Below are 18,790 nucleotides of genomic sequence, written 5' to 3' on the forward strand. Positions count from 1 at the left end.
GAAAAGAATCAAATCTTCAACATATCCTCATCATTGTGATCAGCAAGCTCAAAATAACACAAAGGAACACTCCACATGCTTTGATTTCCTCCAGGTTTTGTGAAATGGAGTAACTTTAACCTCTGATATCCCATTAGGGCAGGGGTCCTCAATCACAGTCCTGGAGGGCTGCAGTGGCTTCAGGTTTTCCTTCCAGCCAGTTTCCTAATTAGAGGACAGATAATGAAACTTGATATTTAACTGTTTGGCTTGTTAGTGCTTTCGTTCTTCTAAGAGAAAGTTTAATTGCACTGTAGAGTTTGCTTCGCTGAGAAAATTATCCATGGGTTTTGTAGACCAGAACAAATTGAAACTTAATGGTCTTTCCAGTTCTCCTCTCATTTATTTCTAAACTTTTTTTATACTTCGTTGCATGGGTGTCGAACTCCGGTCTTGGTGGGCCGCAGTGGCTGCAGGTTTTCATTCTAACCATCTTCTTAATTTGTGACCAGTTTTTGCTGCTAATTACCTTCTTTTGCCTTTCTTGGGTAAGACAACTAAAAGTAAGCCTGAAAAAAATATTGCTTTATTAGTAAATAATTGGGTTCTAATTAAGAAACTGGCCACTGTAGACCTCCAGGACTGTAATTGAGGACCTCTGATCAACAATGTAACTAAAATGTGTCTTTGAAGAATGAAAGCACTAAAAAAGCAGAGTTAAATACCAAGTTTCATTATCAGCAATGACTGAGTTCTAATTAGGAAACTGGCTGGAAGGAAAACCCGTAGCCACTGTGGCCCTCCAGGAATGTAATTGAGGACCCCTGCATTAGGAGGTCAGTTCATGTGGCATGCATAACTTTAAGTCCTTCTGATCATTTTTGATGAGGACACCTATTGGTTTACTCTTTACCACAAGGGTGTCATATCCTGCACAAAATATGGGCTAAAAAATGTGTTTTTCAGGTCTAGAGGTCCATACAAAGTGGCGGGGACCACAAAAATCTCAATGTTTTCCTTAACTAGACATCAAGACGAGTCAAATGGTGTAATTATATGTGAGGGTGTTCTCATACCAGTGAGTGAGGAGACACCTGACCATAAAACTGAAGTGATTTCAAGGCATTCATAAGTAACAATCACAAAAACACCAACTTGATGTCTGTGAGAGGGGTGCTGATATAGAAAGTGTAATTTTAGAGATTGGTAAAAAGTTATTTTGGAGAAAACAGGAAAGTTCTGCTGTGTAGCTGATATGTTTAGCACAACAATGACAACAAGGTGTCAAATGATTTGACGAAAACTCCTTGAGACCACCCAAAAGTCATTCTTCATGTCCTCTGTCAGGGGCCTTCTTTTCAAGAACTTGTCCAGCTGTTATCACCTTGGCCTGCTGATATTTTTCAAAGACATCTTGCTAACTAAATGGGATTGTTTTTTGTAACAAAAGGCCATCAACAGGTTCTTTAATTAGCACTTTGATTTGCATGGTAGCAATTAAGACATCTTAGGAAGTTCCAGTGGATCTTTTAGCTTTGGGTAAGGATACAACTAACTGACATAGTCTGGGATTGAAATGTCAAGTCCTGCTCATTCTGTCGCCACTATGACTCTTATGAGAACAATTTGATAATAATAATAATAATAATAATAATAATAATAATAATAATAATAACAATAATAATAATAATAATAATAATGTCTCTATTATAAAAAGGAGACAAGACGTGATTTTCTCAGAGAGATACTTTGACATCCCGCGAGACGAGACTTTGTGCCAAGAGATTTGACCACGCCCAGGGCTGGAAATAAAAGACAAAGAGTAGATGACAAAGTACAACATCACCAAGAATTCAAAAATGTTGGCGCGGTACACATGCAGAGCAGGTTAGTGATAATGGGAGTACGAAAATTCAAAAGTCTAAAAAAAATAATAGTAAAGATCGCATTAGCGCAAACAAACAGAAATTATTACTTGGTGAAATAACGTAAAGAGATCGAATATATTGTTTGGATTAAAATTTTAAGTCGGAGACTTGTAGATCGTCTAATTCGTGTTGCCAACGGGGAAAAGTAGAGTTTCTTCCCAATGAAGAGGTGTATCCACGAAAATTAAAAGATTTGTTGTTCAGTGAAAGTGAAATCTACATACACCAGTAGCAGAGACGGGAAGTGGCTGGCACGTAGCGCAGGCGGGGTTTGGGTTGGTTTTTGGTGAGCGAAGCCCCCTAGTAATAAAAAAAGATCAAGTTCTAAACACGAGTAACTACAGAAAATATATTCTTCAGGATGCTAACATTACAAACAGTGCATGCAGATATGGCCGCAAGAAACACAGACACACACAGAGACAACAAGCCCAGACACAATCAGATGTCAAACACTAGATATTAAGAACTTGCACTACAACACACACTAGTAGACGCATACAAACTATATTATGTGTAGGCCCCCAGCAGAGTACTAGAGAATGCTACCCATTAACTATAGTAAGACAGAACAATACTGACAGACGTAAATAACTAACTACAATAACAGACCAGACATAACACTAGTACTGGAACACAGAAAAAGGTTTGGGGTAGCCTTACGATATCAGTGAAGATTTGACCAGAAAAAGACAGCAAAAACCATCAATCGGTCTTTACAGAGTTGACTCCAAACAGAACTGATTCATGGCTAACAAAATGGAGTTTTTAAGGTGATGTCATTAGGCCCAGAACCAGAAGATGCATCACCAGAACTGACATCAACAGGCCTGAAACCAGAAGTGATGTTGACAGGCCCAGGCAGAATTTCCCTTGGATGGTCTGCAGGAGAAAGATAGAAAGGGTTAGTGCACACTGTCACCCCATCATTTGAGCCTTTTAGCTGCCCCCCCAGGCACACGTGTGTGACAGAAGACAAACAAAATAAACCTGCAGACATTGTTGGCATTGCCTACCAAACACACACAAGTTACAAATGCACAAATAAAATGCTGATGTACGCAGAACTGACATAAGAAATAGATAGATAGATAGATAGATAGATAGATAGATAGATAGATAGATAGATAGATAGATAGATAGATAGATAGATAGATACTTTATTAATCCCAAGGGGAAATTCACAATGCCACTTGTGTACTTGGTGTGCCCATTTTTGTGTCCACCACTGGTGTCATGCCACATACACTACATTAAATCCTACAGACAACACATTTAAAACAATACACAAACATAAAACTATACAAAGCAGCCATTTTATAAACATGTCCTATAGATAGGAAATTCCTTAACACAAACACAATCCCTTAAAACATATCCACGTATACAAACCACATGAAACTATGTTATGTCCTGGCTTAGGCCCGATCCAGGCAGTAGCAATGGGACTATCCCAGAAAATACTTTTTATTAATATTAATGATAATTTATCCATCCATCCATTCATTATCCAACCTGCAATATCCTAACTACAGGGTCACGGAGGTCTGCCAGAGTCAATCCCAGCCAACACAGGGCACAAGGCAGGAAGCAAACCCCAGGCAGGGTGCCAGCCCACTGCAGAATGTTAATTTACATTTGGGATAATAATAATAATAATGTTATCTCATCTTAATTGCAGATGTAATGAGCTTGTTTGATTGTCTAAGTGAATGTGCTATGCAGTGGATGAGCTGCTTGCCCTGCATTGATTGATTGAGAAGCATTGATACATTAATATTGATACTGCTCCCCATGACCAGATTAAAAAGATTTGAAAAACAAGGCATCTGTATATAAAACAGAATATCTGTATGTTCCTATGCAGTCCTAAACCCTTTGACTGATCTGGATCACATTTTGCATAGTTTCTCTCTAGGAGCATGCAGACAAAATGGGCTACCATAAATCCTGGACACTCCACCTAATCTTCCTGATTTCATACCCTTTGACACTTTAAAAATGTAAGTACTGTGAGCAGAGTGTACAGACCTATAAATACCTGGGAGTGCAGCTGGATGATAAATTGGACTGGACTGCCAATACTGATGCTCTGTGCAAGAGAGGACAGAGCCAATTATACTTCCTTAGAAGGTTGGCGTCCTTCAACATCTGCAATAAGATGCTGCAGATGTTCTATCAGACAGTTATGGTGAGCACCCTCTTCTAAGCAGTGGTGTGCTGGGGAGGCAGCATAAAGAAGAAGGACGTCTCACGCCTGGACAAACTTGTTAGGAAGGCAGGCTCTATTGTAGGAATAAAGCTGGACAGTTTAACATCTGTAGCAGAGCAACGGGCACTAAGCAAACTCCTGTCAATCATGGAGAATTCACTGCATCCACTTAACAGTGTCATCTCCAGGCAGAGGAGCAACTTCTGTGACAGACTTTTGTCACCGTCCTGCTCCACTGACAGACTGAGGAGATCGTTCCTCCCCCACACTATGCGACTCTTCAATTCCACCCGGGGGAGTAAATGCTAACATTACTCACAGTTATTGTCTGCTTTTACATGCATTTTTATTACTCTTTAATTTAATATTGTTTTTTTGTATCATTATACTGCTGCTGGATTATGTGAATTTCCCCTTGGGAGTAATAAAGTATCTATCTATCTTTATTAAACAATTTTGACCAAAATTGGTACTTAAGGGTTTCTGGGTCGTAGATTACGAATTTGAAATTGTTATATTCATTTTTTTTTTCAAAATTCTATACGGCAGGTCCAATATGGAAATTGGAAAATGAAAAATGTAGGCAGTGTATTGGGGATCATTATTATTTTTTGTTAGAAGCAACATTTTTAACTAGCAGTGCTAAAGGGGAAGTGCTAAAATATGCACTGACCTGCCTTTGGAGTTTTAAACATATCCTCTGCGACTTGCATTTACCATGACTAGAAATAAAGCTCAAGGACAGTCACTCAGGGGAGCAGACATTAACTTGCAAAGTTTTTTATTATAGTCAGCCATATGTTGCTTGCTCCACAGTGAGCGCCACAAAACATTTATATATTTACACACCAAAAAGGAAATCCAAAAATATTGCATATTGTAAAGCTGTAGATTTATTACTTAGTAATATAGCAATAAATATAGAAAAAAAAATGAAGAAAATGTATGAATGTATAAATTAAATATATCAGAATCTGAATATGGTATTGTTTTATTTTCGCATTCCAACAAATGCCGATGTTTTAGATAGTAGATAGTGATTACATTCACAAATTACTTCATATATATTCTGTCTACCTAATAATTCCCTTTATTTACAGGACACTACATAATAATGATGACTTACGCCCACTGTGCCATACTTCGCTTATATAGCGCCTTTTGTATCAAATTCGCTCCTCACTCGACTCCTGCGCGTCGACCAGTCACGAGGAGCGCCTAAATCGAACTGTGTGGGGGACGACGTCAGCGTACGTAACCAGGAAGTGGGTGGCGAATTGAGCAGATGGACGTTATTTTTGTCCAATGAGCCGCCGTCGTGAAATATTTTTGACCAATCGGCGCCGAGTTGTCTGTTTATGGGCGACTCCCAGAGTCATACGGCTGGAGTGTGACCGACGAGTTTATTTCAGGAACAGTTTGTGGAAGTGTGAGCGGCAAGTTGGTGGGGTTTGATTATTTTGCATTGCTGGATTGTTTAAAGAGGGGAGCTGTTTTATTTTTTCTTGTGGGGTGAGGAGTTATTGAAGAGGTAGCAGTGGATATAAGAAGTTAACGTGTAAGTGGATTTGGAATGTTATACAGGGCGCGTCGTAGGCGCCCGTTTGTCTCTTTAGGTAGTTGAACCAGGGTTTGGTCTTAATGGCGCTTGGAGATCGAGCACCTGAACGTGTTGAGTTTTTATACACGCGTTAGATATGTTTGGCTGCGTTGACCAGTAAAGACTTTACTCAAATCTCTCGGCCCAAGCCAGTGGCTGCTATTAACCATCGTCACTGTGAATAGTTTTTTTTTCTTCTTCTTTATGCTTACTTTAAACTGAGCCAGCTTTTAGAAAAAGTGAAAAAACGAGTTCCATATTTTGGATAATCTCGTCATTTCGTATTAAAGTCGATTGAGCGTCTTTATTGTGAGATAAAAAAAAATAAAACAAAGATAGAAATAAGAAAGTTGCTTTGTAGGTCAGCTGCTCAGGGGCCACCAACGTTAAGGAGCGCTTACAGTAAATGTGCCCAGTGACAAAGGGGTCATTCGGAGTGATGGCCTTCCAGTAACACTCTGAAAACCAAGCAGTACTCTTTGTCTGTGCGCCCCACTTTCCAGGTCAGAACTGGACTTGTAATTGTTGTACTGGTCAACATTGTGGTAAAGAATGGGAAGCCGAGAAACTAATGAGAACACTCCTCTTTTGGGGCCCCCTCAAGTCCGGAGCCCCACCACGATATTTGAGGGCCGCAAGCTGGCCTGTGCTGCTGTTCTACTTACAGAGTTCCTGGAAAGGGTGGCGTTCTATGGGATTACTTCGAATCTCGTCCTTTTCCTTAACTCAGAACCTTTTTACTGGGAGGGTGCAAAAGCCAGCCAGACTTTGCTCGTCTTCATGGGTATCACCTACTTAGTGTCACCTTTTGGTGGTTGGCTGGCTGATGCATGTACTGGCAAGTTTTGGACAATAGTGTGCAGTATGATTCTGTACCTGTTTGGGATGCTGGCTTTTCCCCTGATCACATCGGATGGAACGAGTAATTTCCTTTGTGGCTATGTCAAGCCATTTGAAGTATTACCATCGCAGTGCTTCAACGGTACACAAAGCAGCAATGTGTCTTGTGTCTATACACAACAGCCTTATTGCCAAAGTATTGTTTACAGTGGCATTGTGTTGATTGCCCTCGGCGTCGGATCAGTGAAGTCCAACATCACCCCATTTGGAGCTGATCAGGTATGCTATGTTGACTTTTTAATCATTCTTTAGTCTCAAGTTGGTATCACCAATAACAGATTTAATTAGTCACATACAAATTATACATACAATATATGTAGTGAAATACTTGGTTATTAAACTCTAGAATGTTCATTTAAGAAGAATATAAAATGACAATAACATAATACATGACTTTATATTGTTTCTAGTCATTTTTGTAAATGAATGTAATAGTATGCACTATAACAGAATTATGAAATACTAGCTGTGCAATCCACGTCTCTGTGTTAACATTTACAGTGTTTTTGTGATGCATGTAGTAATCGAATTTATCATTCCAACTCATCACAAACATTTTAGCAATAAATTGCATCAGTGCAAATGTTTGTGATGCGCCATCTGTTGGAATGACGTAGACATACCAACTGGACGGACACATAGATACAAAGGCACTTATTCCAAAAAATATATTTAAATGCATTAAATAGCTTAATGTAAGAGATTAGATGGTGACATTTTTATATAATTAATTAACCTTCTCCAAAAGCACTTGGAGGTGGCGCTTCATTTTTAAAAATTCTGTAATGACAAAAGGTGGTTAAAGGCGTTGCGTCTTTGGAGATTGCAGCTTGGTTGTTTGACATTCCCAGATCCTTTTTAATGGCTATTTGGGCACTAAACATGGCACACTGGGCAGTGCTGTCGCCTCACAGCGCTTTGGATTTTTTGGCTACTGTTAATTGGTCCACTGTGACTGATTGTGATGACCTGTTGGTTTGTTTTTCCTTTAGGCCTTTTATACCAGGATAGACTTTTAGTTCCAATTACTTTGTACTATTTAAAAAAAAAAAAAGAATGGATTTTTGTTGAATGTGGGGAATGCCAAATGAATTACAGCCTTTATCATGGATCAGAACACTAAAGCGCCTGATTTTATGGACTGTAGGAACAATTTTGCATCCTTTGTCCTATTTCATGTACAGCACATCACAATGCCATGTATGAAAGTAAATCTCATTTTCAGGTGGCAGAGTAGCAAGTTGTGGGATGAATTCACTTCTCGTGTGTTCTCTTGAGCATACAGTAGATGCAGGGCATGCTGGGTTTGGTCAGAGTGTACTGTAGATCTGCAGTTTAGGAGGATTCACATGCACTGGATTGAAGACCACAGCTAGCCACTTCAGGCCCGATTCAGATACATTTGATTTCCGACATTTGCTTACTGGCCTGATTTTTTTTTTCATTATTTGGTTCTTAAGTGAAGTTTTTAAATTGTATGGAAGATGTAACAAAAAAAAAAATATTGTGCTCGGATATATTGTGTATGACTGGTTAGGCCTTGCACACTATAAATGGTGTTACCTGGAGAGAATTGCATAATAAAAATACTTGGCATTTATGTTTTTGATAGGGATAAGATAATGCTGTCTCATGTATGTGGAGGCATTAAGAGAAATCGACAACAGATTAGGGCTAAATCCTTCCATCCATTTTTTTTAATTCGCTATCTTCAATTCCTGGGGAATAAATAGTATGTAGTACTGAAGCAGACTGGCTTGCAGGTTTTACTTGTTTTTTCTATTGTTTCTTTCCTTTGCTTACTTCAACTATTTTAGTTAGAATCTTCATGAATGTAGTTTAAGGCTATTTGTTTTAGGTGCAACTAACTTGAAATGAATTTAATATCTGATGCCTTAGTTAAACAGTCAAGAGTATCGCCTAGGTCAGCAAGATTGCAAAACTAATGAACTAAAAACCAAATGACTGTTTTTCAGGAGTCTAGAAACTAAACGAGCTCTTTTTTTTTATTTTGTGATAGAAAAGGAGCTTGGCATAATCATAATCATAGAGAAGTAATTTATTGGGTGTTTCCCCTTATTTGTTTAGTTTTTAAATAAACAATGAAGATTTTGTGTGTAAGAAATCTGTTAGGAGGTGGCTGTGCTCTGCAGTTGCGCCCAGCACTTCACTCTCCCCAGCATTATGCCTGCTGGTGGTAACTTGTGACTCTGAATTAGATTAAGTGGGGTTTAGAATGAATGAATGTATGTCTGTGTAATTGATTTTGTAGAAAAGCTTAGATTGTTCAAACTAATTGCAGCATCTGAGCCACGACACGTTAGAAAACATAAAGTCGCATAAAGTGTGACTGTTATTGCCTTGATAATGCATGTATTAGTGTAAATATCCATTTTTTTCCCTTCATTAAAATGTTGAACACATTCCCACAAAGTGACTGCCAGAAATCATTATGATATTTTGTAAATCTGTGAATATATGAATATTTTCTGTCTATGAAATAAATGTGGCTGGTGGGTGGAATATTGTACCAAAAGTTAGGAATTTTTTTATGGTAGGTTTGTGTTACTCGCATCATACACATTGATTTGTCATGCTTAACATGTATTAAACTGTTCTCTTTTTTGTAAACTTTAATAAAATGTATAACTTTTTATGGCAGTTTGTGGTACGTAGTACATTTTTATTTATTGTATAATTGTTTTATGTTTAATCAATGCAGGTGAAGGATCGTGGTCCAGAAGCTACTCGGAGGTTTTTCAATTGGTTCTACTGGTGCATTAACCTTGGTGCTATTGTTTCCTTGGGTTTTATTGCATACATTCAGCAGAATGTCAGCTTCAGTTTGGGTTACATCATCCCAACTTGCTGTCTCGGGCTTTCTTTTCTGATATTTCTTGCTTGTCGTACTGTTTTCATCACCAAGCCAGCAGATGGCAGCGCTTTCACTGACATGTTTCGAATTCTCAGCTACTCCTTCTGTTCCCACCAGCAGCACAAAGAAATTTCCAGGATAAGGTAATTTAGTTTGCAAATAGATTTAGAATGGGAAACAATAGTAATGTTAAATAAAACCCAGAAAGATCTTCGATATGTGGGATATACTAGTTTAGCCTGCAAAAGTGCATGTCTTTGTGGTTTAGACTGTATGCTGTTTTCAGTGTCAAGGTAGGTGCTGTGAAATGGAAACATTGAAAAGCTATGCTGCATGCATTACTGGCCATTACGTATTTGACGACATTTCAAACTTATTGAAAACTAGTTACTCTGGGGATTCATAATGTAAATTTATATTTCTGAAAATCAAATGAGGTGAAAAGTTAGTGGGAACATGCAGTAAATCCTTATTTAATTTTATCTATTTTACTTTTTTTTTTTTATACTTAATCCAATTTAAGGTGATAGGCAGCAACAACATTGGGTGGCTTTTCTGGGGAGTGCATAAAAACGTTTCTGAATCATTTATTGTTCTCTGTATCCTTTGACATGTGTTAGATTTTATGATTGTGATGTTTGTAGTGAGCCCCAGCCACACATTAATTCTCTTCTGGGTTGTCTTGAGAACTGAAACGATCGGCATTCCTCCAAAAGTAACACCAAGCTTTATAAAAGAGGAAGCTGTTGAAGTTGCTAGTTGTGATTAACATGGGGTGGCTTCCCCAGAGCTGCATAGTCGAGTGTGCTTTTGTTTTTCTTTAAACATTCATTAATGTTTAAATATATATTTGGAGGATAAAAACTAAGCATCATAAAAAATGTAAATGTTAATGTTGACTTCAGAAATGCTTTTCCATTAAAATGTTTGTCTTGTGAAGGCTTCTGTTTTTTTTTGTTTTTTGTTTTGCCCTTCATTTTTTCTAGTTTCGTGTTCCTTGGCTTTGGTGTCATCCTTACCTCTGCAGGTTACTCTTTAATACATGCGTATTTAGAACAGTTTAGTGTCTTTAAAACCTATTTTTTTTTTTTTTTTTTTTTAAGAAACCAAAGTAATGGACTTCATTCTCCTCGGTACAAACCAACCATCCTTGATATGGCAAAAGACACTTATGGAGGCAAGTTTCCAGAAGAGCGGGTAGAGGAAGTAAAGGCAGTCCTAAAGATTATTCCTGTATTTCTTGCCCTCATACCGTACTGGACAGTATACTTCCAGGTAGGTGATAATGTCATAATTTGGGTACTATATGTACACAGATATCTGTGTCATGCTGAATGTGAATTTAGATAAGTATTGGCTTGGTATGAATCAAATTTAAATGCTAGTTCAACTTTTTTACATTCAGTGTGTGAACACCAGATAATAAACTTTTTATTATTGTTTGCTTTTAGATGCAGACCACATATATTCTGCAGAGTCTCCACTTGCTTATTCCAAAACTTTTCCCAGATCACAGCCCTAAGCACACGGTAAAAACTGTACTATTTTATTAAGTGTTTGATGCAATGCTGTTTTTCAAAAGATCTTTTAGTTCTTTGTTGGTTATTGTAGTTACCAATGTGCAAGGAGAAAAATGTCAGTCTTGAGGTTTTCAAAGACTAACTTAGTGTGCTGTTCTTGACTTTTTTTTTTTTTTTCTCATTTTACTGGGAAATGAAAGCAGAAGTTAAATAATGCTGTCTGCCGTTTACGGATGAAATGGGCAAGTTCTGTCTGTAGATTAAAATGAGAGAAAACTGACAGATAAATGGCAAGTGAAATTAGGATCCTGTTAATATTTACCTTCTATAATTTTTAGAGTGACTTGTGGGTTTAGAACGTGTGAATGTTCTGGTAATGTTAGTGACACCGGACACATGCTGTGTGTATTATGAAGTGCTCACATAACTAAAGCTCTGTGTGTGTTGTGTGTTTTTTTTAAACCTGTGATGTACTGGTGCCCTGTCCAGGTGTTTCTCCTTCCTAATTCCTGATATTTGCTGGGATAGGCCCTACATGCCCTAAGCCCTCCTCTATAAGGTGGTCCAGATCTAATTATGCAATTTTCATTACGCTATAACTTATTAAGTTTATTACATAGAAAATCACCTGAAAAATCCCACACTGTCGAAATGTGCGAACTGACAACATGAAGAATCGTCTTTGTGCCGAACTGGTATCGTCCCCGCAAAAATCAAAGTCATCTAGACGATCTAGATCTGCATAATTAGATCTGGACCACCCTGTACATACCAGAGGGCTGTGACCCTACTCGTTTTGCTTGCCAACTCCACAACCCCCACCCCCGGGGGCACGCTTCATGCTACCCACTTCACGTCTCTGCCGCTCGAGTTGTAAAGAGGGAGGGGGGGGCAGAAACGGACGCTAAAGACGAATCGGTTACTGGCTTTCTGCTGCTGTCGGCAAGCTGCGGGATCTGCTTGTTGCGTTGCACGTCGATCATTTAAAAGCCTGTACAGCAGCTGTCCTTTTGTCTCACTTCCTTGTCTTGTGTGATATTTAAGTGTCTCAGAGAAACTGTAAGTAGGGCGTGACGTGCAAGAAGTCTCGCGTGACTTCAAAGTGTATCTCTGAGAGGATCACATCTCGACCCAAGATAATCAAATGATCTGGATCTGCATAATTGGATCTGGACCACCCTGTAGATAAGCAGGTTAGGAAAATGGATGAATGTGTCCATAATAAATGTGTACTGCGTGTCGAAGTGTTTAATTTCTTAAACCCGGAACACATGCACAACCTTGTACTGCAGAGTTTATTTCATGGTGTCATTGGGTCGGTTTCTTAAATTTGGCAGCACAGTCTCTGTCTTGAATGGTCCTTGCATTACTTATCAGATTTGCTTTTACAGTTTGTTTTATTTGTAGTCTGTTCATTCTCTCTAATTCTCCATTTGAGGTCATTTTTAAAGTAAGTATTTTGCTATCCAATGTTTTTCATAGTTGCATTACAATTTACTGGAGGGACACATTTGTGTTGCTGATTGTTAAGTTCCTCCTTGTTTGTCCATTATAGTTGGCTTTTTATGGTGAGTGTGGTTGGGGAGGTAAATTTTCATTTCTTTGTTTTAATGGAAGTGTTGCTTCTAGCCAACTGAGCTTGCAGTGAGCTCTGTGGGATCTTGTTAAGTTCTGCTTGGAGTTTCTGTGTGCAGAATTTGCACAAGTTAACAGGACAATGAAACCTAACTAGCAATACAGGTAGTCCCCGAATTATGGAGATCCGACATACGACTTAAGAATGGGGCTGCAGCTGCTCCTTCATCTGTCTGAAGGACACGATGCCGGCTCCTTAGTAACTGCCGCTCCGTCATCTTCGGAAGGGGACGCTGCAAGCAGTGTTTCTTAGAAGACTGGCGTCTTCAGTTGTTCGATCAGACGGTTGTGGCGAGCGCCCTCCTCAACGTGGTGGTGTGCTGGGGAGGCAGCATAATGAAGTGGGATGCCTCACGCTTGAACAAACTGGTGAGGAAGGCAGGCTCTATTGTAGGCATGGAGCTGGACAGTTTGACATCCGTGGCAGAGCGACGGGCGCTGAGCAGGGTCTTGTCAATCATGGAGAATCCACTGAACAGGATCATCTCCAGACAGAGGAGCAACTTCAGCGACAGACTGCTGTCACCGTCCTGCTCCACTGACACACTGGGGAGACCCCACACTATGCGACTCTTCAGTTCCACCTGGGGGGTAAACGTTAACATTATTCAAAGTTATTGTCTGTTTTTACCTGCATTGTTATCACTCTTTAATTTAATATTGTTTTTTGTATCAGTATGCTGCTGCTAGATTATGTGAATTTCCCCTTGGGATTTAATAAAGTATCTATCTATGTAGTGTGCCTCAGGTGGCTGCCAGTTGAATGGGGATGGTGATGGGCAATTCACTACCCTCCTTTGGCTGCACCCTGTTAGCTCTCGGTGGGCTGATGCTGCAGGCAGCATACTGTATGCAAGTAGAGGTGACTGTGAGGTGGGCTGGTGATGATCCACCCCTCGCTGCCCCCATTCATTCTCAATAGCAAGCCTGCTTGTACTGTTAAACACATTGCAGGAAGTTGTCTCTCGTCAGTACATCAGACGTGTTGACAACGGGTGCCTTCCTGCTGTGATAGCATGTACAGTGCTGTGCAGAAGAGCTCATCTTAACCTTTTTGTCTTCATCCTTCAAGAATGTCTTTGAAACACAAATCTGATGCAAATGCTGGCGATACAGTAAAGAAGAAAAAAAAATAACCATGGAAAATAAAGTAGAAATAATAAAAAAGTCAGAGAGAGGTGAATCTCCATCATTCATTGGCAGAGCACTTGGTTACAGTCAGTCAACAATAGCATTTATTAAATTTATGTACCTGTTCCGACTTGCATACAAATTCAACTTAAGTACAAACCTACAGTCCCTATCTCGTACGTAACCCTGGGCTTGCCCGTACTCCTAATGTCTCTTCTCCCAGTCCCATTTTTCTGGGAATGTTTGTGACTATTTTTGATAAGCTATGATATGACTATTTTGTGTTTGCGTGACATTTTATACATTTGGCTAGTAAATTTTAAACCTTTAAGGCAGAAACAGAATCTGTTTGACTTAAGGAGTGGAGTTCAGGTAGGACAGATTTAAGTCAGTGAGACTTTGTTTTTGTTTTGTTACTCTAGAAAATGATTACATTACCTTTTTAAAATCTTGCTGTTTATGAGCAGAACTTATTTTGCAATCAAGCTGTCATCTAGCTATATATAGCTTATTTTTGACCACTAAATCAAAATTAGGAAGTTCAGATTAATGTTCTAAATCTGCCTGGAAATTATCCTTTGTAGTCATTTTAAATTTAAACTGGTTAAAAAACAGTAATAAGCCATTTTGTTCCCTGAAAAGAGAGTCTCGTCTTGACATTCTGTTTCTTCTTAAATATTTATTTACAAGTTTGTTGTACTTTAAATGGTATATTGTAATTGCTGTTTTTACATGTTTGGCACAACGTCTGTTTTTAAGAAAAAAAGCTGGAGGTTTTACATTAGGTGTGACTGTAGGCAACGGCCAGCCTAACAGGATTGTTTTCTATTAGTTTCGGAGACCTGTTGGCACTGTGTAAAAGAGGCTGATCGTGGAAAGGATCTCTGTTTGGATTTGTTCTGATAAGTTATTATGAATCTCTTTATTTAGATATTCAAAGTATGAATTTTAGCACACCAAACATTTTGTTTTTGTCGTAATATTATTTAGACTTGTTATCGGAGGCACAAAAGTTGTCCATATTCAAACCTGAGGTCCTGGCGTAGACGCACACTTCTTATGGCCAATGTGACTTGTGCTCAGTTGTAGACATTTATAAGATTTTTTCTATTAACAAGAACTCTCATGGTTGTGGTTTGAAAACTCAATGTTTTAATCTTGATAATATATCTTCCCACACAGGGGTCGAGAATCTTTCACATATGTATGTTTTTACTACTTTTATCTTAAAAGAAGTAAACTTATCCATCTCCTTCAAGAACCGGATATTAGGTGATGCCTGTTTTATTGAGCTGTACTCTGGTGCAGGTTTTGGTCTTAATTTTTTATATTTTTAAGAACAAAATACATTGTTGATCTCTGTACAGTGCCATGACCTGTGGAGTTAGATTGTTTGAATCTTTCAGGCAGAATGTTCTGAGAAGTCAAGCAAAATGCCGCCTTTTATTGGCTAACTGTAGAGATTACAACATAGAAACTTTCAAGGTAACTTCAGCCCCTTCATTATATCTTGCCTGAGTTGCCTTGAAAGCTTGCATGTTGTAATCTTTTTAATTAGCCAATAAAAGGTGTCATTTTGCTTAGCTTCTCATTACATCCATAATGGCTAACACGGAATAACACCCTAGTACTACAGGCAGAATGACAGAAACAAATAGCTTCTTTTCGCACTTCAGTTCACATTAATAAATTACTGGTTATCTTTTAAAAAAAAAAAAAAAAAAATCTTTATTTTTTAAACACTGGCCAACAATTATTACTTTATCCAATGGTAATTGTTATAGCTGCCAAGATTTTTTTCATATTTTTCATGAATTGCCTGCTTTGAAGTATCAATTTAGAAAGACCACGTTCTGCAGGGATGTATTAAGATAGATAAAGTGTGTGCTACTTTTTGTTCTTTGGGAAAACTTTCCATTTCTTATATTCACAAACTTTGCTTGTCATTAATCTTTCTATTGATGGTTGAAGAGAACACACTCTACTATTATTATTATTATTTATTTTGGTTAGTTTTAAAGGCTCACAGGTGAGGTTTGCTACCTCAAACTCTTGCATTGATAGCCTGGTTCAGGCATTTTGTGTTTTGATTGGTTCACACACTCTGGTAGGACTTGTGCTTGCAGCCCATCAATGTGCAGCCTAATTTGCATTGACCACAGAGTATCACAGTTGACACACACGAGTCTGGAGACACCGTGGTGAGCGTTATGCAGCCTGCAACATCATCCAGCATGCCTGGTTTGGCGGTGGGTCAGTAATGGTCTGGGTAGGCATATCCTTGGAGGGATACCTTGACTGCAGTTAGGTGCTGGGATGAAATCCTCCAAGACATTGTTGGACCTAATGGTGGTGCATTGGGCCCTGGGTTCCTCCTTTGTGCAAGGCAATGCCCAGCTTCTCGTGGCCAGACAGGCCCATATATTCCTCAGACCTGAATCCGATAGTGAACCTCTGGGACATTATGTATCGGTGCATTCAAGTGGTGCCACACACTGTCCAGGAGCTCAGTGATGCCCTGATCCATATCTGGCAGGATATAGGACAAATCTCTTTAGTCTCATCCGGAGCATGCCCAGACACTGTCTGGAGTGCATACAGGAACGTGGGGGCCATATACATTACTGAGACGCATTAGGGGGTTTCCGTGTTCCTTCATTTCTCCCCCCCACCTCCCGTACACTAGATGGCAGCATCCTTGGATGTCGGTTCCTTTTTGAAATGTCATGAATTGTAGTGCAGCTCTGCTGTGGACTGGGGGACCTGCAGGGAGTTGTACTCCCTACTATTTGGGACTTCCATATGATCTGGAAGTGCTCCCAACGGGTGAAGTCCTGGGTCTTGCATAAAAAGAAGCACACTACCTTGTCCAGGTGAGTTGTAGCTAGGCGTGGAGAAAGGCAACATTCGACTGGAGGAGTAGCAGTGAAGTGGAGAGAGAAGGAAGGAGAAACTATATGAGGTATTTTGTAATAAAACCCCCTTTGATTTGAAACCAGGACTATGTTTGCGAATGGATTTTAGGACACTGTGGTGACCCCTAGCCTTCACAATGTGAAATATACACTGTGTATACATAATAATAATAATAAAATGTGTGTATACTGAATAGAAGTCATTAGAACAGTGCAACAATTTTTTTAAAGTGGGGTTGAAGACTATGGTTCCTTCTATAGGTTTGAGAGGGGAGGTATGGTTCTTTGCAGTCGATGTCACATCTGTGCCAACAGGGCTTTTAGCGTTTAAGCATCCTGATATTTTTGTGTTAAATACCCAGTATGCACAACTACCAATTGAACAATTTGCATAGATTAGGCCCTCTAAGACTCCAGTAAAGCACATTTTAATTATCTCTCACTATTGTAACTGCATTAATAACTTATGGTTTCTGTCTGAAAGATCTGCCCTTGCTTCAGTTGTAAAATGTATGTATGCTAAACATGATTAGGCTCACAGATCACAGCATCAAATAGAAATTTATCAATTCAAGTTACACATCACTGTACTGGATTAAGATGAATTTAGAAAATTACAAATTGAATTTTTTTTTAGGGAAATACATATGTGTGTATCTGAGTGATGTAGAAAAGTTTTCTTTGTTTTGTTACTATTTGTGACCATGATGGGGAGTTTGTTTAGCATCATACAGGACACCACTTCTACATTGTGATGTTAGCATAATTGCAGTTTGTTAGGTTATGACTTGGAAAGCTTCTTAAGTCCTGTGGTTCCTACTGAGGAACAGATTGTTATCCCTCCTAAAATGACAATGTCCGCTTTTATCTTTAGTACCCTTCTTATTGAGTATCTGCATTTGGGCCACACAGAGCCCTAAACACAACTATGCTGTACACAGTCATAGGTTCAAATGAGCCTTTATTTTTTGTTTTCTGTCTTTTCAGCAGGCTTCTTTATTACGTAACAGTATAGAGTATTATTCACAACCTTCTCCTTTTCTTGAAGGGGTTCAAGCACTTTATTGTCATTGTGTAACACAACGAAATTACTTTTTGTGACAGTCCCAAGGTGCATTTAAAGAAAAGTCAAATAATTCCAAAAATGTCATATATACAGTGTTAAGTGATCAAGTAACCAGATCAAGTTATTACTCAAAGTACAGCAGCATATCAGTTAAAAATGATCTTGGACTGAGGAGATTCAGAGTTCACAAAGTTTATGGCAGATGGCCGGGAAGCAATTTTTTAGTCTGTTTGTGTACACGGATTGACCTGCCCGACGGCAGGAGCTCAGACAAAGAGTTTCCAGCTTTAGTTTTGTCCTTGAATGTTTTCTTTCTTTGCCTCTTGTCTCAACTCATTTTCTGTGATCATGTAAAATTCTCCATTACTCTCCGCTACAGGAAGAAGGTTCCAAATTCATTTAACTATTTTCCTTTAACAATTACTTTCTTCTAGAATGTATCATACTTGTCTTTTAGATATTTAGAAGTTTATTTAAAACCATTATATTCATTTTTTTTAATTAGTCACCTGGCTGAGGAGCGTGGGCAGCATTTAAAGTGGGACCCAGATGTACTTCCAGTATGTTACTGGTACACCTTTTGAAGTCCTTACAGGTCAGACAGAAGATGCCAGGGAAGCTTCCCCTTTAAACTACATTTCCCATGCAGCCCTGTGGGGATCCAGGCTGGAGTATCACTAGCTAAATGTTGCCACCCAGTGTACTGGGGGAACATATTAGCCAGACCGGAAGTCATCAACTACACATCCATTATATGGACATCCCGATTTGGGAAGTGTATCACCAACCATCCCAGCCAAGTCAGCCGTCCATGCAGGAATTCTGTCACACTGTCTAAATTACGTTTGCTTTTTGTCAAGTCACTCACTGTATGCAATTCATTATTCAGCTTGTTTTGATGTTTGGCTTTTTATACTACACCAATTCATTTGACTGAAATAACAGTTCCTATTTGTGATGAATTTTAACCACAACATTTAAAAAGAGTTTTGTTTCATTTTCAATTTATGATTCAATAATCCTAATTCA

General features: G+C 38.8%; 1 protein-coding gene across 1 annotated transcript in view; it reads left to right on the forward strand.

Annotated features, from left to right (window-relative positions):
- Positions 1-5,493: 5,493 nt before the first annotated feature.
- slc15a4 (solute carrier family 15 member 4) overlaps positions 5,494-18,790 on the forward strand; it is an 84,292-nt gene continuing 70,995 nt past the window's right edge. Inside the window, exons 1-4 of the mRNA XM_039772085.1 lie at positions 5,494-6,838; positions 9,342-9,637; positions 10,598-10,769; positions 10,946-11,023. Coding sequence (XP_039628019.1) covers positions 6,272-6,838; positions 9,342-9,637; positions 10,598-10,769; positions 10,946-11,023 — 1,113 coding nt within the window. The 5' untranslated portion in view covers positions 5,494-6,271. The remainder of the gene's footprint in view (positions 6,839-9,341; positions 9,638-10,597; positions 10,770-10,945; positions 11,024-18,790) is intronic.

Source organism: Polypterus senegalus, chromosome 12 (assembly GCF_016835505.1).
Source record: "Polypterus senegalus isolate Bchr_013 chromosome 12, ASM1683550v1, whole genome shotgun sequence".
NCBI lineage: Eukaryota > Metazoa > Chordata > Cladistia > Polypteriformes > Polypteridae > Polypterus > Polypterus senegalus.